This window comes from Musca domestica, unplaced genomic scaffold, assembly GCF_030504385.1.
Source record: "Musca domestica strain aabys unplaced genomic scaffold, Musca_domestica.polishedcontigs.V.1.1 2, whole genome shotgun sequence".
NCBI lineage: Eukaryota > Metazoa > Arthropoda > Insecta > Diptera > Muscidae > Musca > Musca domestica.
This window is the reverse complement of record NW_026712249.1, coordinates 3407599-3432054: the sequence shown is the minus strand read 5'-3', so window position 1 is coordinate 3432054 and position 24456 is coordinate 3407599. Positions and strand designations below refer to the sequence as shown.

Below are 24456 nucleotides of genomic sequence, written 5' to 3'. Positions count from 1 at the left end.
TTGAATGTTAATATTTTATTCATTCTCATTCTTATAATTCAAAACATTAGTTCAATATATCGTTTATAAAATACATAATAATAAAAATAAGAAAATTGAGCTGTTGCTTTCTAAATGGGCTGACCTGATTTCAGTTTAACAAAAAGAAAACATTCGTTACATATTGGATGCTTAAAAATACGAGTTCATTTGAAGATTCATGTTCAACAAAAGCAGAAATAAAATCAAATCGAATCAAATGTATTTTCAAAGTTGATTGATAACAAAATATTTGAATTGATGTGGCTTGATGTGGCGCACAGTTTTCAAATGTTAGTAATAGAAAATAATAAAAGTGAGTAGAAATACATAGATATTGATTTCTGTTTTATATATTTATAGAATTAATTACAATATTATGAGTATCTAAAAGAAAACAAAACTTTATGAATAATCGATATTCATGTATGTATGTATAAAAATAAAAACAATATATCACCTGAAATGTATTGGTGATTGTGAATACCAACAGAGGCACTACAAGTTGATCATTTCCATAGAAATATTGCCTGTTGAATATTCGTTTTTTTTTTTCATAATTGGTAAAAATAAAATACAAATAACAGCAAATTATACGAGTGCATTACACATTGGGAAGGACATACATATTTTTTTTAACAAACAAATACAAAGTACTGAACACTACTCTATTCATCACTTGACCTGATACAAACATTAAAAAGTGTGGACTTTAACCCTGTACGTGGCTGGGTTAAAGGCTTGTGAAACAAAAATTATTTATTAGTAAAAGATGAAAAAAGAAATAGTTTTTTGTTGAGGTTTTTGTTTTTCAATTGAGTAAGTGAGTGAGTGAGCACGTGTGCTGAAAATTATTGGCAATTTCGAAAACGGCGATAGATGCTTTGCACATAGACAAAGACACATTTCCAGTCGGGTCGTTTCATCACAACCATATCTTCAACATCTAATAGGGGGGCTATGCCGGCTTTCTCGCTGCAATAGTAACACAATGTTATTGTTGTTGTTGCTGGAAAATATATATTGAGAAATAACGGATACTTACTCTGCCACTGTGAAAGCTAATTCGAAATTTTCTCTTCTATTTTGTGGAGTTAGTTTACTATAATCGAAGGCATCTGGCAAGAAATGATGTATCAGGGCACAAAATGCTAAACCATCGACCCAGGACGAACTAAAGTTGGTTATTTGGACATTCTATAAAAACAAATTGTGAAAAATAAAAATTAGTCAAAAAATTATAAATATTTATAGTGAGATGTTATGATTAACTGAGGCTTGTAAATATATATTATTGAGTGTATTCAAATATTATTTGTGGACTATGCATTTAATCAAATAAATATTAGGTTAGGTTGAAAAGAGAGGCGACACAATTCGCCGCATGCCCTTTTAGAGCATAGGCCAGTATAGGCCTGTTGTGCGCTCTAGTATAAGGGTTTTTCGAAGAAGACGGACAGTGTACAGTTTACAAATTAAAGACGAATGCAAAACATACAGGATGAGCTAAAAAAACTGCAACAAAGTCTAACGCCATAATTTTTACATTTTTTTTAATTCTATTGAATGAAAATAAAAACTTTCGGAAGTAGCATCAAATTTTAGAATAAGTTTAGATTTGTTCGAATTATGGCCTTCAAACGGCCAATAAAACCATCACACGCTGCCCGAATGTTGCTCTGCGGTATTTTGGCTCATTCCGGAGATTTTGGTGGGCATTGTGCGCTGAAAATGAAGCGAGGAATCTAATATTGTAACAATTCTTGGGCGGCGCGTGCTGAATGCGATTGTGCTGAGTCCTGTTGGAATGTCCAAGGTCTGCGGCCAAAATGTTTGCATGCCCAAGGCTTTAATATTCCCTTTCAGAATATTCTCGCGATAATATTCGGCATTTATTCTGATGCCACGATCGATTAATACGAGCAGAGAGCAACCATCGGCTGTTATGGCTGCCCACACAATCACCATGGCCGGCGCTTGAGTTCTGGTGGTCAACCGAAGGTGCACATTTTCAGCTGACCTCTTTGGCAAGTAAACACGATCATTTTGTTTGTTTACAAACTGCTGGACAACGAATATTTTCTCATCGAAGAAAACCAAATTCGGCAGTTCACCACATTGGGCCAAGCGAAGCATCTCTTTAGCTCTTTTGAGTCTATTTCCTTTCTGTTGCGGTGTAAGTTCTTGCACTTTTTGGAATTTCAATGGAATATTGCGATATGTTCTGTTCAGCTCACGAACCATTTTTCGGCCACTGCGACACGGGTTTCGATCAAGTCGCTTCTTTACTTTTCGAACCATTTCTGCTGATGTTGTTGTTTTCTTCCGTCCACTTCCTTGACGTCGGGCTACGCTACCAGTACCACGGTAAGGAACGATGGTACGAGACACAAAAGATTTATTCACATTCACGGAGTGCTCTAACGATAGTCAGTTGCGGTTTTCCAGCCAAATATAAAGAAATCACACAATCACGCAGTTGCAGTTTTTTCATCTCACCCTGTATATTTAAAAATTGGACATGTCTTGTAAAAAAGTACAGGTCGTGGTTGCTGATTCAAATTATTACATTATAATATTACATAATATTACATTATAATATTTTTTCTTTAACTATTATTACTTTTTTATATAAAATATTCTTCACAATTTGTATTTTTCCATTTGAATACACTCAATAAGGCCAAAAATTTGACTAGGTCACCAGATTCTCGTCGGCTGTTAGGCATGCAAATAGTAAATAAATAAATAAATATAGCATAAGAAACAGTAAGCTTTGTACCAATATTTTACAGATTTATTACAAAAAGCTGCTGCTGTTGTTTTGTTATTTGAAGCATTGTTTTGAGATTCTTGTAATTTAATGTAAATAGGTTGAAAGTAAGCGTTGGCGGCAGTGGACATTTTTTGTTACTGAGCAGATAGATTTGCGAATAGATAAGTATTAAGTATTAAACTGCACAATTATATCGAAAATTAAATTAAATGTCAATTGAAATTTTAGGAAAATAAAAAAAATTAGAAGAAATTAAAAAGGGAGAACACAACACTCATTTGCATGAATAGAGAGAGTGAGAGAGAGAGCTGTATTGGGTGGTGAGTTGCTTTTGTTCCAACTCTCACTCATCAAAACAAATTTAAAAGATTTTAAAACAATTGTTCTTTGTTTATTATACCTCGTATTCCTTTGTTTTCAATTGACACCACTGTAGAAGCTGCTCCTTAGCAGTGGCGGCACGGGCATTTAATGAAGGATCGGTAAATCTGAATATCGGTGCATTACCGGTAGCAGAGGGTGAGGCTGCAGGGCCTCCACCGGGTGTTGTGGGTGTTGTTGGAGATCTGAACAACAAATGATTTAGGTTTATTCGAAATTAATTTTTAGTTTTTTTTTAATTTTTTTTTTGTAATTACAACAACTAAAACGAAAATTTTGTTAACTCAACTTATTGATTGGTGGTTCTGTTGGTTTGTTGACTCTTTTTTGTTTGTTTAGCAAAGAGAAGGGGGTTAAACAAATCGTCTACAAATGTTTTTTTTTTATTTATTTGAAATCGTGTAGATTTGCTACTGCAGAATTTTTGGCTTTCTGAGATTAGAAACAAGTTGTCTTGTAAAGTAAAAGAAAACAGAAGTAAAAAAGAGGAAAGTAGAGAAAGTGGCCGCAGATCTATCTACTGCATTGATTGTTGTTTTAATAATTTTTGTGTAAATATGTATGGGTATATATATTATAGTTTTATTTCGGTGTATTATTTGTGTTTCAGGTGTAGATGTGAAATGTGTTTGGATATATCTTTTTTTATATTTCAACATGTGATGTTTTCTACTCTACATTTGTTTATTGTTTTAAATGAAAATAAATTAAAATTAATATTACCAACCACCTGTATAGGAATGAATAATGCAATGAATCTACAAATATATCTTTTTTTATTATTATTATATGTGGTTTTATATCAATTTTGAATACAGTATGGACATAGATCTAGTCTAGAAAATCAAACTCAGGTCTGAAAGATTAATTTGCTTTTGTAACAAGGTAAAAGGTATTAATCGGTATTAATCATGGAATGGACACTGATACAAATATTAGGATGTGCAAAGTTTAAGCAAAATCGGATTATCCTTTCTCTTTCTGAGCAGTAAAATATTTTCTTTGAAAACTTCGACCTTTTGTGGGGGAGGTACCAGAAAGAGTGAACCGATATTGCCCATCTCCGAGCTCGATCTAAATTTGATAATAATATTATGATGTACTAAGTTTGTACGAAATCGGTTAATTCCTTCGAGAGTTATAGTGCGCACCAGTCAGACGGACGGACATCGCTAGATCGACTCCAAATGTCCTGAAACTGATTTCGTCCCAAGAGACCGTTATTTCGATTAGGCACGTTTTGGCCGTATCAAATGTTATATACCCTCTCTACCCATATGGCTGAGGGTATAAAAAGGTAATTGGGAATGACATCATTTAATTCAGGTTGTATGTTCAATAGGATGGGAGGATAGAGCCAAACTGTGAAATGACTATGCTAGTGTCTTTTCATAAATAAACATCAAATAAATAAAAATGCAAAAAGTAGAAAATCGACATTAGATCTGGGAATTGAAAACTTCTTAGATTGTACCACTAAAACCAAGCAAAATATTCGTCATTGGGTCTTCTCACGGAGTACAAATCGTTACAGAAAATAAATTTTATTTTGGGAAGATTATAAACTTTTCTTTGAATATGAAACTAGGATCGTAACTAAAAGATATATACGCTTTAAAAACAAGCTTTAACAGGTGCATATGTTAAAGAGATATTTTGATATCTTTCTTAGTTTTCAGTTCCTGCTGGAAACCTAAATTTTAGTAGGAATCTGATAAAAAAAAAATTAGACCCCAACTGTAAAATTTAATCCAAAGATTCTACACAAAATCTGTCACAGAGAATCTAGGGATTGAGTCGAAATAAAGGTCGCTACACCTGGCCCCCATATAAATCGAATCGCTTTGTCCATACTGTACAGCAAAATTGATATCTACTATATTTGTGAATGAGAATTTCAGACTACGTAGAGTGGAAACAAAATCGTTATACTTACTTTGTTGATTGTTGAGAATTTTGTCTATCCAATTGCTTGAATTTGGCAAATGGTGAAACGGGTTTAGGGCCTGTTCCACTCACAGTACGAGTTGTAACTGGAAAAAGAAGAGAAAGAAAAACCAGTTTAAAATTAGATAACAACACAATATTCGCATGCCAGCTCAATCTTAAGATTCGCCATCTTAAAGCCCATAAGTCCTTCTCTAATTCAACTAGCCTTCCTCAAATGTCAAACAGTTGTCAAATGATGTCAATGACAGGAGTAGAGGATCAATGATTATTTCACTTACCTTTAGTAGTTGTGGTTACAACAGCTCCATCTTTACCCTTCGTTTCGGTTTTTTCGGTTGTCGATGTGCAAGACTGTTGTGGTTTTGCATCTGTTAAGAAGATATGGAGAAGATATGCCATGTTTCAGTAATGAAGAAAAAGGAAAGAAATAGAAAGTGTTGTTGGCGGGAATGTAGGCCCGATAATGACATATAAAAATAATAAAACAAATAATATCATGCATAATGTACAAATAGTAGAGAATTTCCAAAAAAAAAAAAAATAAATAAATAAATAAAACACATTCAAAACACTGAATCAAATCTACAAATAAAAATATTTACAGACTGTGAAAAAAAATCGTTGGCATTTTTTATGTATCTAGATATTTGCAAAAACAGTGGGGTTAGAAAAAAAATATAAGCCACTACTTCGGAAACGTAGCACTTTCGGGGGACGTATCCCAGTCGATCAGGTTTAGAAAGAACTCTTTTTTTACACCCACACGTGTCGGTTAATTCTGTAAAACGATTCAAAAGCAAACAATTTTTTTTGTTTTTTTTTTTTTTTCAATGGAATATTGATTTTTTAGACGATTTTCAAAAAAGAAATATATTTTTTTAATTTTTAAAATGATTGCATTCTTTATAACCTGATACGACTGTATACTCACTCATCATGCGAAACAAAAAAACGAAGATCAAAATAAACACAAATAAAAACATCTCACAGGGTTCTGAAAACAGCCCCAATCAAAGGCAATCATAAATTGTAACTCATGCGAAAGCTTGTTTTAGCCGATCGAAGTTAAATTTCATGTCAAATCAGGTCAGGTTGTTTGGAAAATATTTACAAATTGTCGTCGGGATCATGGTTTTATTGGTTGCGCTGGCGGCAGCTTGGCAGTTTTGTTGGCTAATGGTGGGTTTTGTTGAAGGATTCATTTTTTTTTCATATGTACAAACGGTTTTACAACAACAGAAGGAGGGACATCATGTGGTTTATTTTATTTGGTTAATTATTTGTTTTTTTTTTCTTGGTTGGTTTGAAGCTCTCTAATATATTCTAGTTATTAAAACGCAAAAGCATTACTTTTTTGTAGTTCGAAGGCTTTTCTTATTGTTGTGTATGTATGCAGATTTTGGTAAATGGAATCCTGTTAGATAATGTCCTTTGGAATGTTCACCTAAAATACACAAGGACTAGATATTTATCAATTCCAATATATTGGGGTGTCCCATAGTCGATTATTGAAATACAGGGTGAGATGAATAAACTGCAACCAACTTTAGACTGCTGTCATTTGTAAGCCACACGTCCGACAGCTGTTAAAATTATTCCAGTGACGGCTCGTTATATTTTTTACAAGCGTACAAAAGCATTTTGGTGAGAATTTTCCAGAAAAAAAGTTGTTCGTGATGGAATTAAAGCGTGATAGCGGTTGGCCACCAGAACTCAAGCGCCGGCCGATGGTCGCTCTCCGCTCGTATTAATCGATCGTGGCATCAGAATAAATGCCGAATATTATCGCGAAAATAATCTGGAGGGTGAATTAAAGCCTTGGGTACGCAAACAGGACTCAGCACGCTCCACCCAAGAATGGTTACTAAATGGCCACCAAAATCTCCGGAAATCAATCCGTTGGACTATTGTATCTGGAGTATTTTTTAAAGCAAGGTTGGCGCAAGCGCTTCGGCGGGAATGGGCCAAAATACTGCAAAGTAACATTCGGACAGAGTGTGACGGTTTCATTGGCCGTTTGAAAGCCATAATTCGTGCCAAAGGTGCCCAATTCTAAACTTATTCTAAAATTTGATGCTATTTATGGCGTTAGACTGGGTTGCATTTTTTTGTCTCACCCTGTAAAATATCGACATCGGCGAGTATATGAGTCAATAATATCAAATTGCAAAACTAGTATATTATTGCAGGTTCTGAAACAGACCCTATTGTTTCCGTTAATATGAATTGGACCATTTTCTCTAACATTTTTTACAAGTTTAACTTGTTGCTGGTTGGATAAAAAGAGGGTTTCTAGTGAAGAATTATGGAAATTGCAGACTTCGGAACATAGTTAATAAAATGAGAGAGCAATATTTGCAATTCGCTCTGAGAGTAATGCCTTGCATGTATAGAAAACAAGTAAAAACGGCAATAATTTCATTGCCCACCGAGGAAAAAAAACGTTCCAATAACAAGTTATCGACAATTATCTTCAGTAGCTGCGTAAAAAAATATTTTTTTTATTTATCTTTTTAGGGTTTTTCAATTGTAACTGCCTACTAAAACAGGAAAAAGCTTTTGCAATAACATCTTATCTACAGCTGAATAGCTAAAGATGTATTTCTAAATGCATTTTCCAAAGGACTTTTAACTCAAAATTAAACACTGCAAAACATTTTTATATAAAAAGCTACTCTGATATTCACCAAATCGGATCTACGTTTACATTACACAACAAATCGAATTAAAGCCATCAGAACTCTTCTTTTCGATCAAAAATGTGTTTTGGTTTTTTGGCATGAACTTTTCGAATTTCTGTTTTTTTTTCTTTCGATAAAGGTTAGAATTTTTTATATATGTATATACAAATCGAATTTGACATATCTATCTTTCCATGGGGTCCACACATAGTACACAACAGTTGAAGAGTTAACAAATGTTAAAGAAGAATCATGGAACCAAAAAAAAAAAATGAAATTAAAGCGATAACGAATTGGTTTGTTACGGGCATTCGACTGGTTTGAAACAAGCAAACGATTGAAACACTGTTGTCGAAATCGACAGGATTCTTTCATGCTCGAAAATATTAATTTGAAGAATAGCGCGCGAAGGACAATTACACAATTTAAGGCACTTTTGGGCGTGGATGTGTTTTTTTTTTTAATTTTCATTGGTGGTAGACTCACAAGTATTTTGTTTTTTTGTTGGAAACTTTTAGGGGGCGAACAACACATGTGGTTATCGTCGTTGTTTTTTTTTTCGAGCGATCTGTTGTTGATGTCTGTCTGCTCATCCATAACAACGCGGCGAGGATTGTAGTCAGTGCCAGCGATTGATAACGAGTTATCGATCAAATGTCAACGAGTTTCGATTGGTGCAAAAGGAAGTGTTGTGGCTGGTGGTTGATGGTAATTGGGAGTGTTGGGAGTGACAGTAAATTTAACGGTAATTAAACAGCTGTGGTGTTTGTTCGATTTTATTTGGTTTGCGGAAGACGTTTCTCATTTGAAATCATTTGTTTGTTTGTTTCTTTTTCTTTTTGTACAAAATAAACAACATGAAGTCCCTCAACTTCTTTTCTTTGGTGGTGGAAAAATAAATCACTTCTTGCCAGTCAGTGTCTCACTGTCTTTGTCAGGGTAGTTGTTGTCGTCGTCATCGTCGCAAATTTATGATGAAGAAAAAACGTTAAACAATAACGAAATTCAAGAAAAAAGAAAACTTGGTGGGGGGAGGAACAAAACTATAACTAACTATACAATGTATGCCTGGGGAGTAGGTGGTGGGGGAGTTGGGATTGCCGGCCTGTTAGAGATGGTGGCAATGGGGCAACATCAGGAGGTGATTTCAACGTAATCACTTTGGAATGATGGCTGGTTGGTGGTGGTGATGGTTCTGGTTTCTTTCTTTTCAGTTTCTTCAGAGATTAAGCTTGAGATGTTGAGAGGGCATGCCAGAAAGCCGGCAGAAATGGCAGAAACAACAAACGGCGATGACAATGAACTATGAACCCATCATCAGCTGTTCGAAAGCATCCTCAACATTGCTTTCGTCCAGCAAACGCAAATTGGCTATGTGTGGCATGGTGGCACTGCGTGTCAAGCCACCGCCCTGACTGACCGTGTGGTGGGAGCCCATCGACTTGCGACTGGCCGATATTTTCTCGCTGGTCTTGGTGCGATTTATGGTGGACTTCTTGGTTTGCTCGACCACCGTCTGTTCGTGGTGCACGGGTGACTTCTGACCCGAGAAATAGGCGGCAACGGTTCTTTGCTTTTCGGTAACTTCGGTCTTATCCAAGCCGGCCTCATACATTTTCGGTATGCTCAGGGTGTGGCCAGACTTGGTACGTCTCAGTTCATTTGTGGGTGATGGTACGAATTTCTGTGCGGATGCTTGATTTTGCAGGTTGACAATTTGATTCCAAGAATCGGACTTACTGAGTTTGTTCGGTCGGATGACGGGCTCAAAGTGAGATCGGTTCTCGTCGGGACGTCGTGCCGACATTGCTGTGAAGGCGTGAATGTTATTGTAGACAATATTGCGGGGTATGTATTCCTCCTCGGGTTCGGGGGAAGCGGGCTTTTCAATGACGGTGGGCGCTTTCGTTGTGGCCGATGTCTTGAGAATTGATTTGGTGGCCGTTACTTTGACACTTTTCGCGTGGTGCTCTGTTTTGGACGCCGTGGTCGCTGTAGTTGTATCGCCTTTGCCTAGGGGACTTTGGTACGAATTTGGAGTGTAATGATGTCTCTGGGGTGGACCGAATTTTTTAAGAATCGGCTGATTTTCATCTTTGGGCAGAGATGATTTTACAATGTCAGGCGTATCTGGCGGGGCGGAGGATTTGTAAATTTGTTGCTCTGGCTGCACGGTCTGTTTTGTAGCCATGGCAGTGGTATGGCGTTCTTCGGTTTTTTGATATTCCACAGTACTGCCTAAACTTTTGCGGCGAACATCGGTTGTAGCTGTTTGGCTTTCGATTTTCTTTTGCTCCACTTTGTTGCTGGCAGTGTCCTTGCTGATGCTCGACTTTCTGGTTGCTGTTGTCACACTTTTCACGTCCTGATAGTCTTCACTTACCGACTTTCTCATGTTGGCCAAAGAGGTTTTGATACTGACCTTCTCCTGCGTTTGTTTGGAGGCTGATGAAGTCACGGTTTTCTTGGACTTGGCTGGGGTTGCCGATGACGTTTTTTGCGGCGCTACAACCGGTTGACTGGTTTGCATGACTGGAGTTTTTGTTTGGTTAGTGGGTACTTGAGCGGGAAGCTGTTGTTGTATCTGCGGTTGCGAGACCTCATAATGGTTGGTTTGTTGACTGCTGGGGTATGAGGTTGGATACTGCGGAGGACTGGTATAATTTGTTTTCGTAGGAGAAGGCTGTGATACCTGCGAAGTGGACTGATATTGCGTTGTCGTCGTCGTTGCCGGGTAGGGAGCTGGCATCGAATTGGTATAGGCTGCCGGTGAAGATGGCTGATATTGTGTTGACATCTTAGGGGTCTGATAGGATGGCGATGCCTTTGATAAGGTGGTTGGAGCGTTTGATTGGCTCGTTGCATAGCCTTGTACTTGAGCTGGTTCATAGAAACTTTGACCCGATGTGGCAACTATGGTGGGCTCATTAATGGGATTTGTCGTCCAACTGGTATTCGGCGAGGGCACATGGTTGCTATAGACCATCGGAGCCGTGGTCGTGGAACTAAGGGTAGATGTTTCGCTGGTGTTCCTTGATCTGCGCATGGGAACAGCATCACTACTGCGGCTGTACGACGAGTATCTGCTTTGATCTTCATCATCGGTGGTGTCGTCGATGGGATATGTGACGACGTATGAAGTCTGCGTCTCACTGACATAGGGTGTCGGGGATGGGCATTGTCTGGGGACATATGTTGGGGCATGGTTTTGATTTGCAACAGGCGATTGCTGTGGCGGTGGAACACGCTTAGCTATGTTTTCCAGACTCTTGTACATTGTTGGTTGGTTCCTGGGCTGACCATAGGGAGTTGGTGTTGCCTGAGGTTTTTTTGTGCTGCCCTCGTAGAGCGGCTTACGATTTGGTTCGAAGTTGGTTAGATCTGGAAAGATGGGATCTACCATGGGTGCTTGGTATGCACGACCATCGGGTGAAAGGCACGTCTGGGGAGAGGTTACCGGCTCGGGACGTTTGGTTGTTTGTAAAACCGGTGGACGTTGTTTACTCTCGCCATTGGTTTTGCTGCCAATGCTCTTCATCGTCGAAAGTAGACTCTTGGCCGCTTTCGAGTTCTTGCCATAGACCTCGTCGTCACTAACATGACCGGTGCGTCTGCCCACGGTCACAGCTGTCTGTGATTGCGGTTTAGCCATGACCTTGCTGACGGCCCTATACTCTGTGAGATTTTCCGATTCCAAGTCATCATCTGTGTAATCGGTCAGCGGCTGTTGCTGCATTGCAGGAATACTGGGACTTGTCAGGGTACTGTTCGGTGGACTCATCACATCTAAGGTGGATGAAGACATATATTCCCTGGCAGCAGGTTGGGGTTGTTGTGGTGGGCAGTACGATGGATTGGCACTGGTCAATACTAATGGCACAGCCTGGGGATTGGTAAGTGAGTCCTCGCGGGAACGGGCATAGTTACCGGATTCCATGACAGCGGTGGGCAAACAAGGATAACTCAAATAAGTTGGCTTCGAAGTGTGATTATTATAAACGAAGGAGATGTTTGTTGGTGGTGGGGGTTCAGGTACAGCCGATCCTCCATATGAGAGTGGAGGATTTGTCGTGGCATACGACAGGGGAGGATTGGCTGGATAATCACTGTGGAAGTTGCGCTGTACACCGAAGGGATCACTGGTGTTTGGCAACGATGGTCGTTTCTTAAAGTCATCATTTGGCATCACATTCATGTTAGATGATCGCAGGGAGTGATGCCGCTGGAGCATGGCCCCATTGTTGTAGTTGTCGTATTTGGAACGCTCTTCAAATTTATTGGCTTTACTCTTAAAGCTACTAGAATCCACAGTGGGCTTTGATGCCCAAGGTAAGCCTATGGGTGACTTGGAGGATGGTGGCGGGGTGGTTATGAACGAATTGTCGGGTCTCGTGTGTGGAGCATAACTGCTGGGCGACAAAGGTTCGTGTGATCGGCTGTTGGGCGCCGCAGAGAGGGGGGCTTGCCAACTGTGTGGACCGGCGGGTAGCTGTGGTATTGGTTTGTAAATACCCCTCTGCTGGCTATCGCCATTATCGATGGGTCTGAACACAGACTGAGGTGCATGTTTGAACTCATTGATGGGTATGGGCTTGGGAACATTCACACTGGCACTCTGTTGAGCGGCTCTTTGGTTGCGCTCCCTAATTTCTCGTTCATAGTATTCTCTCTCCAGGCGTTCTCTTTCCATTCGTTCCCTTTGCTGTTGTTGACGAAGCAACTCTAATTTCTCACGTTCTCGCCGCTCAGCCTCCATGCGTTCGTATTCCAATTTTATGCGCCGTTCCTCGGCCTGACGCTGCGCTTCCTGCTGCAAACGTTGAGCAATTTGTTGATTTGTGCTCATATAATTTTGCACCGGTGCTTGAGGCTGCTTTGGCACGTGGTGCTGCTGCTGCTGTACTGCTGGTCTGGGGTGGATGTGTGAGGGAATTTGTGGAGGTTTGGCCGCTGTAACTGTGCCACTACCTCCAGCCTCAAAGGTATGTTTCAACGACCCGAATTTGGTTGTCCAATTTGAAACGGAACGTGAGTTGGTCCAACCCAGTCCCGGCTTATCACTTTGTTTGTTGATGAACGCAAGGAATTTGCGATCATTTTCGGTCTTCGGCTCAAACGGAGGCACCACATTCGAAACTCTTTTCTTGACGGTGGGGTGTACCGTGCGCTTGAGTCCAATTGTTTGTGACCGATCTTCAGCATCCGAATCTGTATCCAAGTCGGAATTAAAACGCTTCGTTTTGGCAATGTCTATGGTGTTGGCCCGCTTCATTAGCTGCTTTTTATTCGTAAACCGGGCAAATTTTGAGTTTGAATCGGACGAAGCATTTTCGGCATTGCGTTCCTCCACATAGGACGTCTGCATCTGAGCTGTGTTCGAGTTGTCCTGGTATGTGGTGGAAGGTAAACCAAAACTGACGGAAAAATCGCCAGATACTGGTCTACGTTTTCCCGCCGATTGAGGGTTGGGAAGCAGCGAGTTATTCGTCGCCGCACTCTGCACGTAATTCTCATTGAGGAAATTATTTTGCCTCATGGCCAACGACGAGCCGCTGTTGTTGTGCATTAGTATAGAGCCGGTAGAAGCATTCTTCTCCAGCGGGAACCACTGCGGAGGGGAATTACTATTTGCTGCCTCGGGCGTTGTGGCTTGACATATATTCTCCATTATCAACATGTCCTCCATATAGCGTCTGGCATCGGCCAGTTCCTCACGGCTAACGCCCACAGTGTGGCGATCAATGCGATTGCGACGTTTGGCAAATCTTTGTCTGTTGGAACGGTGAGCATCTGCTTCCGGAGACGATGTTTCGCCGTAGATAGGATCATTGCCATCCAGTTCTGACATGGCTGCAGCGATTTCAGCCAATTTTTCCGGCGATGTAAGACCCGCTTGCAACCGCCCAACCAAGGCCAAAAGGGCTTTACGTTTTTCCGTATCCACCGAGATGTCTTTGCCTTCCTTGAGCGACGCCTCCAAACGGCTTAGGGCGCAGGTGACGTCATCAATGATATTCGAATCACTTTTCATCTGCAGCTGATCACGCAGACCGGCCGCAATGAAACGCAAATCTTCACCACTCTCTGTGCCCGAGTCCTCCTTTTGAGGCACACCTAGTCGATCTACTTGTCTTTGGGAGCTACTAATACTACTACTACTGCCACTATTGTTGTTGTTACTACTACCTAATGCTCCTAGCGAGCTACTACTGCCTAGATCCCTAACTGTTGTGTTGCCTGCTGTCACAGTCACTGTTGGATTCTTGGCGTATTGGCCGTTGGCCAGATACGCAGAGGAGCTTTGTTTGTTATTCGAGGGCGCGTGCATTTGACTACGATCACTACTTAGTTTAGAGGATGCTGCTGGACTGCTGCTATGTTGGCTGGCCAGCTTGTGATTATTTGCCTGGTGGACTTGCATCATTTTGTTTTGTTGCTGATGCATGGAGCCTTGCTGCGTGGGCATGGCAGGCGACTCACCCTTTTCAGCGCAGCTGTCGGTGGTTTCTTTGGCGGAGTCTGTAGTGTCAGATTCCTTTGTTTCTTCTACTGTTTTCTCCTCCTCTTTTTCTTGTTGTTCTTCTTGTTTTTGGGACTGTTCTTCAGTACTTGGGGGTTCGGTGGGCACCACGTCTGGTGGTGCAGAAGTTGTATCTTCTTTTTCCTCTTCTTGCGAGGATTGCTTCAATTCTTCCTCCTTTTGGGGTGCAGTAGTCTCTGCGGTTTCCTTAACCTCTTCCGATTCGGATTCCGTGCAGGTGACTTCCTCTTCAATTATTTCGTATTCACTGCTGGCACTGCTTTCACTCCTCTGAACAGGCGATTTTAGTTCTTCGACGCGTTTTCCAGCGGCTACAACAGCAACAGCAGCAGATTCTCCTTCTTCTTTGCCTGTCTGCTGGCAACTGTTCTTTTCTAAATATAGGAAATTTATGAGCCAACGATTAAAATAAAATTTTGTTAAGGCGAAAATAACAAACGAAAACAATAACACAACAACAACAACAAAGAAAAAATAATAGAGAGGAAGGAGCATGATGAGAAAGATCTTGGGGAGATCGCTTTGGAGGTGGTGGTGGTATTGTGAGCGAATGGTGGGATATCTGATTTGCTTTGAGAACTGTAAAGGCCATCAGCGAGGCCTGTCTGCGATGTTCTTGGTCTCGATTCTCGCTCTCTCACTCTTGCTCTCGATCACTTCCTTGCTCTCATTCTCTTCGTCTGGGGACGATGGACGCAACGATGAATGTTTTTGAAATGATTTTCAAAAATTCAATTCAATGTGAAATTCACATTTTGGTCGGTGACGACGATGGCGATGATGGTGTTGGTCGGTAGTAGTTGTGGCGGTGGTGGTGTTGTTGTTGTTGGTAGTGGTGGTGGGTGGCACTTGTGGTGGGTGGTTTGGTGATCGAAACAATGGACTAACGAATTATTACGAACGAACGATAGAATGATAGATAGAAACGGCACACACACACATGGTTGTTTGATTGATTGATTTTGGAATTGATTTTTGTTTTTGGTTTTCTAGTTTCTCTGGAATAGAGAGGAGGACAGTGATCGAAACATATCCAAAAAGTGACAACGAAACAGGAAAATAAAAATTATTTTGAATGATGATGCTTACATCTTTTCGCTATTCTGGCTATTGTTTTTCGACACACGCACGCACACCTTTGCTCACGCGTGTCCTCGCACACACACACGCATAGTCGTGGGGAAATATGCCTGTGTGCAGAACAATGGAAATATTTTGTGGGTGAGTGAGTGTTGGGGGGGTACAACCTATGGCCAAATTTAACAATTGTTTTTTTTTTCTTTGTTTGTTTATCTCAATGCTGGTTTCTCTGTACTGCTCTCTCTCTCTCTCTGTCTCTCTCTCTTCTCTTTCTCTCACTGATTTCGCCGATGCCAAATCAATTGGATTTCGAAAATCAATTAATATCTAGAATAGAGCAAATATACAGAGAAATCCACATGTTAAAGAATTGATTTCACTTTGTCGTCGGATGAACGGATGCGGGGTAGCGTTAAGTGGGACACATAATCGATAAACATCATTCGACTTTTTCCAGGTGTTTTAACGAGAATTTTAATTTTTTGAATCGACGAGGAAGATGTGCCCTTCATTTCTTTAAGAATCGTAAAAAATACAACACCGCACATTTTAAGAAAGGGGATTTGGTAGCAAATTTTTAATGGATACCAAATAATCAAAAATTAGAATATTTCGCCTGAAAAAGGAACAACCAATTTCTAATACCATCACCATTTTGTTGTCAATATCAACCTAAAATTTTGCTTGAAATAAAAGGCACATTTTGTTGTTGCAGGATTTTGAAACTTGAAGTGGAATGTCGTCGTGTGAAATGAAAAATAGCAAAACAAAAGTAATAAATATAGAGAAATTGAAATTGAGGATTACCTCAAGAGATTTGATTGAGTTCGGGAACAAGTGTTGGAAATTGTTTTTCATTTCATATGACGATATTTCACCGGTAATCATATATAGTTTGTCAAAGAGAAACTTTGCAAAATCTAAACTAAATTTCGATTACCACATTCAAACCGAGACTCAGGTCCAGAAACTTGCATAAAAGAAAAATTGAAAATTTTGACAAAAAAGGAAATGAAATAATTCAAATATCCCCTATTTTCCAAAAATTTAGTTTTTTCTTTTATATCACTTTCCGGTCGTGAATTCCAAAGAAGAATATTTTTTTCATTTGAGCAACATCACCTGCTTAATTTGTTAATTATAGAGTATAAATATAAGGAAATTAATAAAATACCTGCACGGTCAGCCATAAGTTCCCTCAAACGTGATCGTATTTTACGGCGTTCTTCGTATGTTTTAGCTTGTTCCAACTGGAAAATGTCAAGGGTTAAAGAAAAAAGAAATACAGAATGAACAATAATTAATCAAAGAGAAAAAAACAATGGAAAACTGTAAATCATTCGTTATTGAAGTTAAGAGTCTTCAGAGATAATTACATACTTGATGAGTCATGATTTGAAATGTGTGAATATTTTTCTTTCACAACTTACCAATTGTTTTAGGATTTCCTCGTCCCAGATCTCCTCGATATCACAAGTTGTCTCTATAACTGGTGAAGAAGAGCTTCCCGACTTAATGGATTTCGTTACACGTGTAGTTTTTACCTGAAAATTGGAAGAGAAAAAAAGAAAGTGGTAAGAAACATTTTATAAATTACTTAAAAGCTGTGTGTATAAATAGCAATAATCGGATTTGGTAATAATTGTTTTTTATAACTCAATAAGTTTTCACAATTTGTACAAAAAAATCCAGTAAACGATAGCAAATTTTGACTGAGTTTAAACATTTTTATTGGGAAATTTGCTCTTTTTGAAAGGAAGTACAGGGTGAGATAAAAAAAAAACTGCAACAAATGAAAACGCCATAATTTTTATTTTTGTTTTTTAAATGTTATTGAATAAAAGCAACAAATATCGGAAACAGCATCACGAATTAGAATAAGTTTGGATTTGTTCGAATTGGTCACCTTTAGCACGAATAATGGCTTTCAAACGGCCAATGAAACCGTCACATGCTGCTCGAATGTTGCTCTGCGGTATTTTGGCCAATTTCCGGTGAAGCGCTTGCTTGAGGTGACCGACACTTTGATAATTTTTAGTGCCAACCTTGCTTTCCAAAATACTCCAGACACAAAAGTCCAACGGATTGGTATCCAGAGATTTTGGTGGCCATTGTGCGCTGGAAATGAAGCGAGGAACCTCATGTAGTAACGCGTGCTAAGTGCGATGGTGCCAAGTCCTGTTGGAATGTCCAAGGTCTGTGACCAAAATGTTTGCGTGTCCAAGGGTTTAATACAGCTTCCAGGATATTTTCGCGATAACATTTGGCATTTATTCTGATGCCACGCTCGATTAATACGAGCGGAGAGCGACCATCGACCATCGGTGCTTGAGTTCTGGTGGCCAACCGAAGGTGCAAATTTTCAGCTGACCTCTTTGGCAAGTAAACACGATAAATTTGTTTGTTCACAAACTGCTGGACAACGAATGTTGTCTCATCGGAGAAAACCAAATTCGGCAGTTCACCACTTTCTTCGGCCAAGCAAAGCAACCCTTTAGCTCTTTTGATTCTATTTACTTTCTGTTGCGGTGTAAATTCTTGCACTTTTTGGAATTTCAATGGCTTTATCCCGAGCTCATTTTTCAATATTTGCCGAATGGAATATTGCGATATGTTCAACTCACGAGCCATTTTTCGACCACTAAGACGCGGGTTTCGATTGCATTTTGGTGAAAATCGGTTCAGGTATAGCTATAGCTTCGATATACTTTTGATCTTAAAGTCGAGAGATACAAATGCCTCCGTCAAATTAAGTGTAATTGATTAGTTCTTCTCGGTTTATAATGATAACTGCTATAAAGCCATAATACGCATTCAAAAAGGATCACAGCTGGTATGATTGACTTTACATAAATTCGATATATAAACTTTTATTTGTATCATAAATTCGGCCGGCCAACTTTCGACCTTTCTTTACTGGTTCGTTTCAAGAAAAATACAGGAAAATTTGTCATGAAATCTGCAAAAGATGCTTCATGCTCCACTAACGATCCTCATATGTTATACAATTGGTTTATTTTTCCTTAGAAACAATTTTTTTTGTGAGTGGTGATTACTGTTGGGCGCCACTGCAGTATACTTTATTTTAAATTAAAGTCAATCAAATAACATCAAACTTATTTCGAAGCTTTGCAGGTTATATAAAAGTCGTTATATTTTTTTAGTTCCCCATGAAAAACCAACCAAAAAAACTAACGAGCAGAAGAGGATAAGATTTTCTCAAGAGTAGAACATTAACAAACACCTTTGGCTTCGAGTTATTAGTTCGAAATCTTTGATGACCATAAAAGGCCATATTCAATACATTTACCCATTTGCCTACAGTATATATGAAATTCTTAAAATTTCTTAACATTTTCCATTGCCGAACATCTCAACATTGTGAGGATTAATAATGATGAATAGCCGAACGAGATTTTCATTAAAATCGCATTTGTTTTTGTTCCTCGTCCAATTTGCGACGTATTTATGGATTGAAAATATTTGCACAAGTGCAAAAACAGAAAAAAAAAAAACGAAAAAAGGGAAATTGCGACGTTTGTGTGTAGCTATGTACGTACAGATGTTGTTATACCACGCCATGGATATGGCAGCCCACGTTGGTGGTGTTAAAAAACATGACTGGCACAAAAAAGGTAATGGCAACTGCATTCTACGACCAATATTTAATGGAAATTAATTGTCCATTGAGAAGAAAGAAAGAAAACAAAGACAACAATAAAAACAAAAACACAAAACAATTAAAATACCCCATCACCAAAAATTAAGGAACCGGAAAGAAATCAAACGAAACGAAGAAAAAGAAAACACATTAGCCTATCGGCCAACAATTAATCACTCATCCACCGTCCCATGCTGTTGTTGAGAATAAAAACAAAAAATGAAAAAGAAAATGCAATGACGGTAAACCAGAAAAACAAAAAATGAAACGAAAACAAAACTAATTTGACGCATTGAAATCCGTTTAATTTTAAATTTACACCTCTTGGTTGGCCACGATCATCAACGGTGGCACTAGACCGCCAACGACACAACATGCCACAATTTGTAAACGCTATGTGGTCAATAAGCAAGCCAGCCACTCAGCCAACCAGCCAGCCAGCCAGCCAGCCATCCGTCGTCGTAGTCGTCGTCTCTTGATCGATTGTCGAGTGAAAATGTTTTGGTTTTTTTCTAATGATAGTTGAAAATTTTCAAAAATTTGGCATGATTTGAACATTTCCTATTCTCCCCAACAACCACTATTATTATTTTACACAGAGAATGTCGACGACGTCACTTTTCAAGACGAAAGGCTATTTTAAGAACTCGCCCACCAATACATGCCATTCTGAAATACACACACGCACACACACACACACACACACGAATCCTCATGTATTTCTACAATGTCTAAATCGTCTGGCCTTATTGGGAAATAGTTTTGAAAATTGTGAAAAATTGAATGTTTTCATTTGTAATAGGCCATCCATTCATTGGATTGGGATTTATGGCGGGGCTGAGTTGGGTTGTTTAGAGTGGGTGTGAAATTAATAAATTGCAAATATTTTCAAAATTTATTTGAAAATAAATAGACAAAAAAAAAATTAAATCGAAACCACCTTGGTGTGAAGAAAATGCTAATTTTCACAATAAACAGGTAAATGACCCAAGTGACATTAAGGGCAAAGGGAATGAATGATGATTTGGAGGAAACGATGGAGCAAATGGGATAAATATATAATTAGTTGGCTTTTTGGTGGATAAAGTGGGTATTTAGATATTGACTCATAGAAAGACTTATATTTTTCTTATTTTTGGAAACTCTGGGTGGCAAATTTTCTTAAAGGTCCAGTTGAAAAATGATGTCAATTTTGAATTGAAGACGAACTCGATCTACCACTCGTTGTTCAACCCCTGGTTTAAGGAGATGCAACGTTTGTACTCTGAGGCTTTCCAAAAATTGCTGTTGCTACTGGACATCACCCTCAATTGGGTCCTTATCACGGCTTGTGTATCGTAGCAGAAGGCTTATCAGCAAAGAATACTTACGACGACCTTAACATACAAACCGCACTGTCATCAGAATGAACAGATGTAGCGATACTGTAACATCCCTTGGAGTATTAAATAGGAAAGCTTAGAATTATAGTAATTTGTGTCAAGTATATTTAAGTCAAACTTGTAATGTGTATTTAAAATTCATCGACTGTGAGTCGATGTCCTTCAGGAGAAATAAAGGGTCCGCCATACACCTTTTTCTTTTTAAACTAGTGCTTATTTTGAGAATGATAATATTTAGCTAATGTCTGATTTGAGAGATAAATAGCTTATGCTTCCACTGAGCGAATATGGTCGGGTATGCGCTTGAACAACGCTGAGAAATATTGCGACATTATTTTGAAAATATTGGCAATGGTGCAGAAGGTGTGCGAAAATTACGTACGTATTTTGGAAGAAGGAAAATACCGTCAGCTCCGTATGGACATTTTTCTTCGAAATGGGCAGGGAGTAGCTCTTATGTTATCGGTCCATTATGAACGAATTTTTGTTCATAAAAATTGAGGAGGCAACGTTTGGTTTCTACAGAATGGCGCTACGTGCCACACAGCCGAAGCTATACTCGATGGTTTGCGCCCTGTTTTTGAAGATCGCATTATCACCCGTAGTGTTGATGTCGGACAGCGTTGGACTATTATTTATGGGGTACTATCAAAGATAAGTGTTGCGCTATCCAGCCAGATAAAATCGACGCTTTAAAGAACAATATTCGTGAAGCCATTGCTAAAATACAGCTGCACACAATCCATAGTGTGCTTAAAAATTGGACTAATCGTGCAGGCTTCTGCCTGGCCAGCTTTTGAATTTTGAATGAAATTATTTTCGATTATTAATCGGGAAGATTGGGCTTTCAAATAAAAAAGAATTTTGGGAAAATATTTCCCAGTATACAGGTGAGATGAAAAAACTGCAACCAACTTCTGACTGCTGTCATTTCTAAGCCACTCATCCGACAGCTTTTAAAATTATTCCAGTGACAGCTCATTATTTTGGTTACATGCGTACAAAAGCATTTTGGTAAGAATTTTCCAGAAAAAAGTTTTTCGTGATGGAATTCAAGCGTGATAGTGTCTCTTTATATTTGGCTGGAAAGCCATAAGTGGCTATCGTTAGAGCACTCCAGCATTTAAATGTGAATAAATCTCTTGTGTCTCGTACCATCGCTCGTTACCGTGATACTGGTAGAGTAGCCCGACGTCGAGGAAGTGAACGGAAGAAAACGGCAACATCTGCAGAAATTCGAATTCGAAAAGTAAAGAAACTACTTGATCGAAACCCGCGTTGATGTGGCCGAAAAATGGCTCGTGAGCTGAACAGAACATATCGCAATATTCTATTCGGCAAATATTGAATAAAAAATGAGCTCGAGGTAAAGGCATTGAAATTCAAAAAAATGCAAGAACATACACCGCAACAGAATGAAAATAGACTCAAAAGAGCTAAAGAGTTGCTTCGCTTGGGCGAAGATGGTGAACTACCGAATTTGGTTTTCTCCGATGAGGAAACATTCATTGTCCAGCAGTTTGTAAACAAACAAAATAATAGTGCTTGCTTGCCAAAGAGGTCAGCTAAAAATGTGCTCCTACGGTTGGCCACCAGAACTTAAGCGCCGGCCATGGTGATGGTGTGGGCCGCCATAACAGCCGATGGTCGCTCTCCGCTCGTATTAATCGACCGTGGCATCAGAATAAATGGCGAATATTATCGCGAAAATATTATGGAGGGTGCATTAAAGCCTTGAGTACGCAAACATTTTGGCCGCAGACCGTGTACATTCCAACAGGACTCAGCACGCGCCACCCAAGAATGGTTACGAAATGAGGTTCCTCGCTTCATTTCCAGCGCACAATGACCACCAAAATCTCTGGATACCAATTCGTTGGACTATTTTGTCTGGAGTATTTTGGAGAGCAAGGTTGGCACTAGAAAATACCAAAGTGTCGATCACCTCAAGCAAGCGCTTCGCCGGGAATGGGCCAAAATACCGCAGAGCAACATTCGGGGTGCGTGTGACGGTTTCATTGACCGTAAAAATGTAAAAATTATGGCGTTTTTTCTTATCTCACTCTGTATTATTGAAACATTGACATAATTATAATCCTAATAAGAGTGATACTATTTATTCGTATGTCAATCAACGTTAACTAATAATATTTTCCGATGTATGATATACATTTTCAACTTTCATCCGTTTTTTTTTTCTTTTTTAGAAATATGTATGTATTTATTTATATCGTCTACCAGTAGCAACAATTCTTTCCAAATGATATTTTTAGAAGACGAATATTTTCGGTGAGAATTTTTTTGCTGCTGGTTCTGTTGAATTTGTGAAATATTTTCTTCAATACCACCACTACCTGTATCTGTGATTGCACGTGTGTTAATGTTTATTTAAGTACGCACAGATACAGAGCATATGAAATATACATACATGCATACATATGCATGTGCATATCTACAATATTCTCACATAAATTGGATACATGCAGCATCCATCTGAAAATAGGTACATTTAGTGCGTGCACGCAAAAACATCTAGGAATGCATGCTGCTGCCTGCCCATACCCCCCATCCATCCCATGCGGTGAGTACACTGTGCAGCGCAAGTGCATACGCAGTCAAGTGTGTACTCACTCGAAACTAAACTCACAAAATTTAGATTAAATTTGTAATCATTGCAAGTTTAAATTTAGAAAACTATTTAGGGCTTCTCCGAAACGTCAAAAAACGAACACCAAAAATGCATTTTTAGTTGTTCCGTTTTTTATTTGGCGGCGAGTTTTTGGTATTTTTACGAACAGATTTTTTTCGCCACAAAGCTCTAGAGGCAAGCAATCAAAGTATTAGAAATATTTTTTGAAGTTATTTCTGTGTGAGCTTCTTGTTCCGTTTCATTTTCTATTTTGGCCAAGATGCATTATCTAGCTGGCCATTCGACACAATGGTCTGATGTCGAATTGGTGGTTAAAAATCCTCCGAAATGACGTAGAAAACAATTCAAGGGAATTTATTTTATTCGATGATATATAAAATATAGTATTTTTCATTTAATAATTAAAGATAAACAAAGAAGCAGAAGACGGCGCATGATAAGCTATTGGCTTTCGGCCAAATTTTTGTTAATGGAAGAGTTTGGTTTTATTTTAGGGCGATGATGGTGTACCGAAAGAAATGAACAAGAAACAAAAAAAAAACGATATTGAAAAAATGGGAATATTTACAAAAATTAATAATTTCAAATTATAGAGAAGAGGAAGAGAAGAAAACGCAAGAACGCATGGGACGATTTTCGTAGGTAAGATGTTGTCGTAGGAAAAACTCATGTTTTTTTTCACCTTAAGTACTGGCATAAATCCAATCAATGGAAAGCTGAAAATTTGGCACATATGGGTGATTTCTTGTGCGTGTGTATATGTCGAACGAGATGTACCCGACCTTTCTGGTATATTCTGAAGAATTGTTAAAAAAAATCTATTACCAATAACTTTATGCAACAAAGTAGATCAATAGGTCCCATTTTAACTTATACTGTGATTGAAGTAATTGCAGCACTCATTAAGCAGCGTCCAATCTTTTACAGATCGAGGAACCTCAACAATAGAATAATGGAAAAAGTGTGTTTCCGTGATATAATCATTTTATTTGTTTTCTATTAGTTTTTAACTATTATTTGTCTATTTATATAAAACATAACATAACTAAATATATTTTGTTTACTTCAAATATATTGTCCGCTATCTTTGTGTACAATTTCGCTAAGAAAAGATGATTTATTCTAATAAAAATTAAATTTTTGTCTGTGAAGGTCCTCAACAATCCATATTCTTAAGAAAAGTACAATGAAGACGTCGAATCAGTTTAACTAAACAAAAATATTATATTTTAATGAATTAATTCATTATTATTATTAATTATTCTTACAAAAAAATTGGTATGCCGACTGTTGGAACATGACATACCGACAATTGGCAAGTGGTGCCGACTACTGG

The 24456-nt window shown here is 38.7% G+C and overlaps 1 protein-coding gene across 14 annotated transcripts in view; it reads right to left on the bottom strand.

Annotated features, from left to right (window-relative positions):
• Positions 1-24456, bottom strand: part of LOC101891667 (smoothelin-like protein 1) — an 82185-nt gene continuing 57729 nt past the window's right edge. For 7 of the 14 annotated variants that reach the window (XM_059121651.1, XM_059121650.1, XM_059121659.1 and 4 more), the window contains 8 exons: positions 16858-16971; positions 16602-16677; positions 14287-14721; positions 5404-5493; positions 5112-5208; positions 3195-3360; positions 1064-1215; positions 1-993 (listed from right to left, as the gene is read on the bottom strand). In XM_059121651.1, coding sequence (XP_058977634.1) covers positions 870-993; positions 1064-1215; positions 3195-3360; positions 5112-5208; positions 5404-5493; positions 14287-14721; positions 16602-16677; positions 16858-16971 — 1254 coding nt within the window. In that variant the 3' untranslated portion in view covers positions 1-869. The other 7 variants (XM_059121656.1, XM_059121657.1, XM_020038533.2 and 4 more) reach the window with 7 other exon arrangements.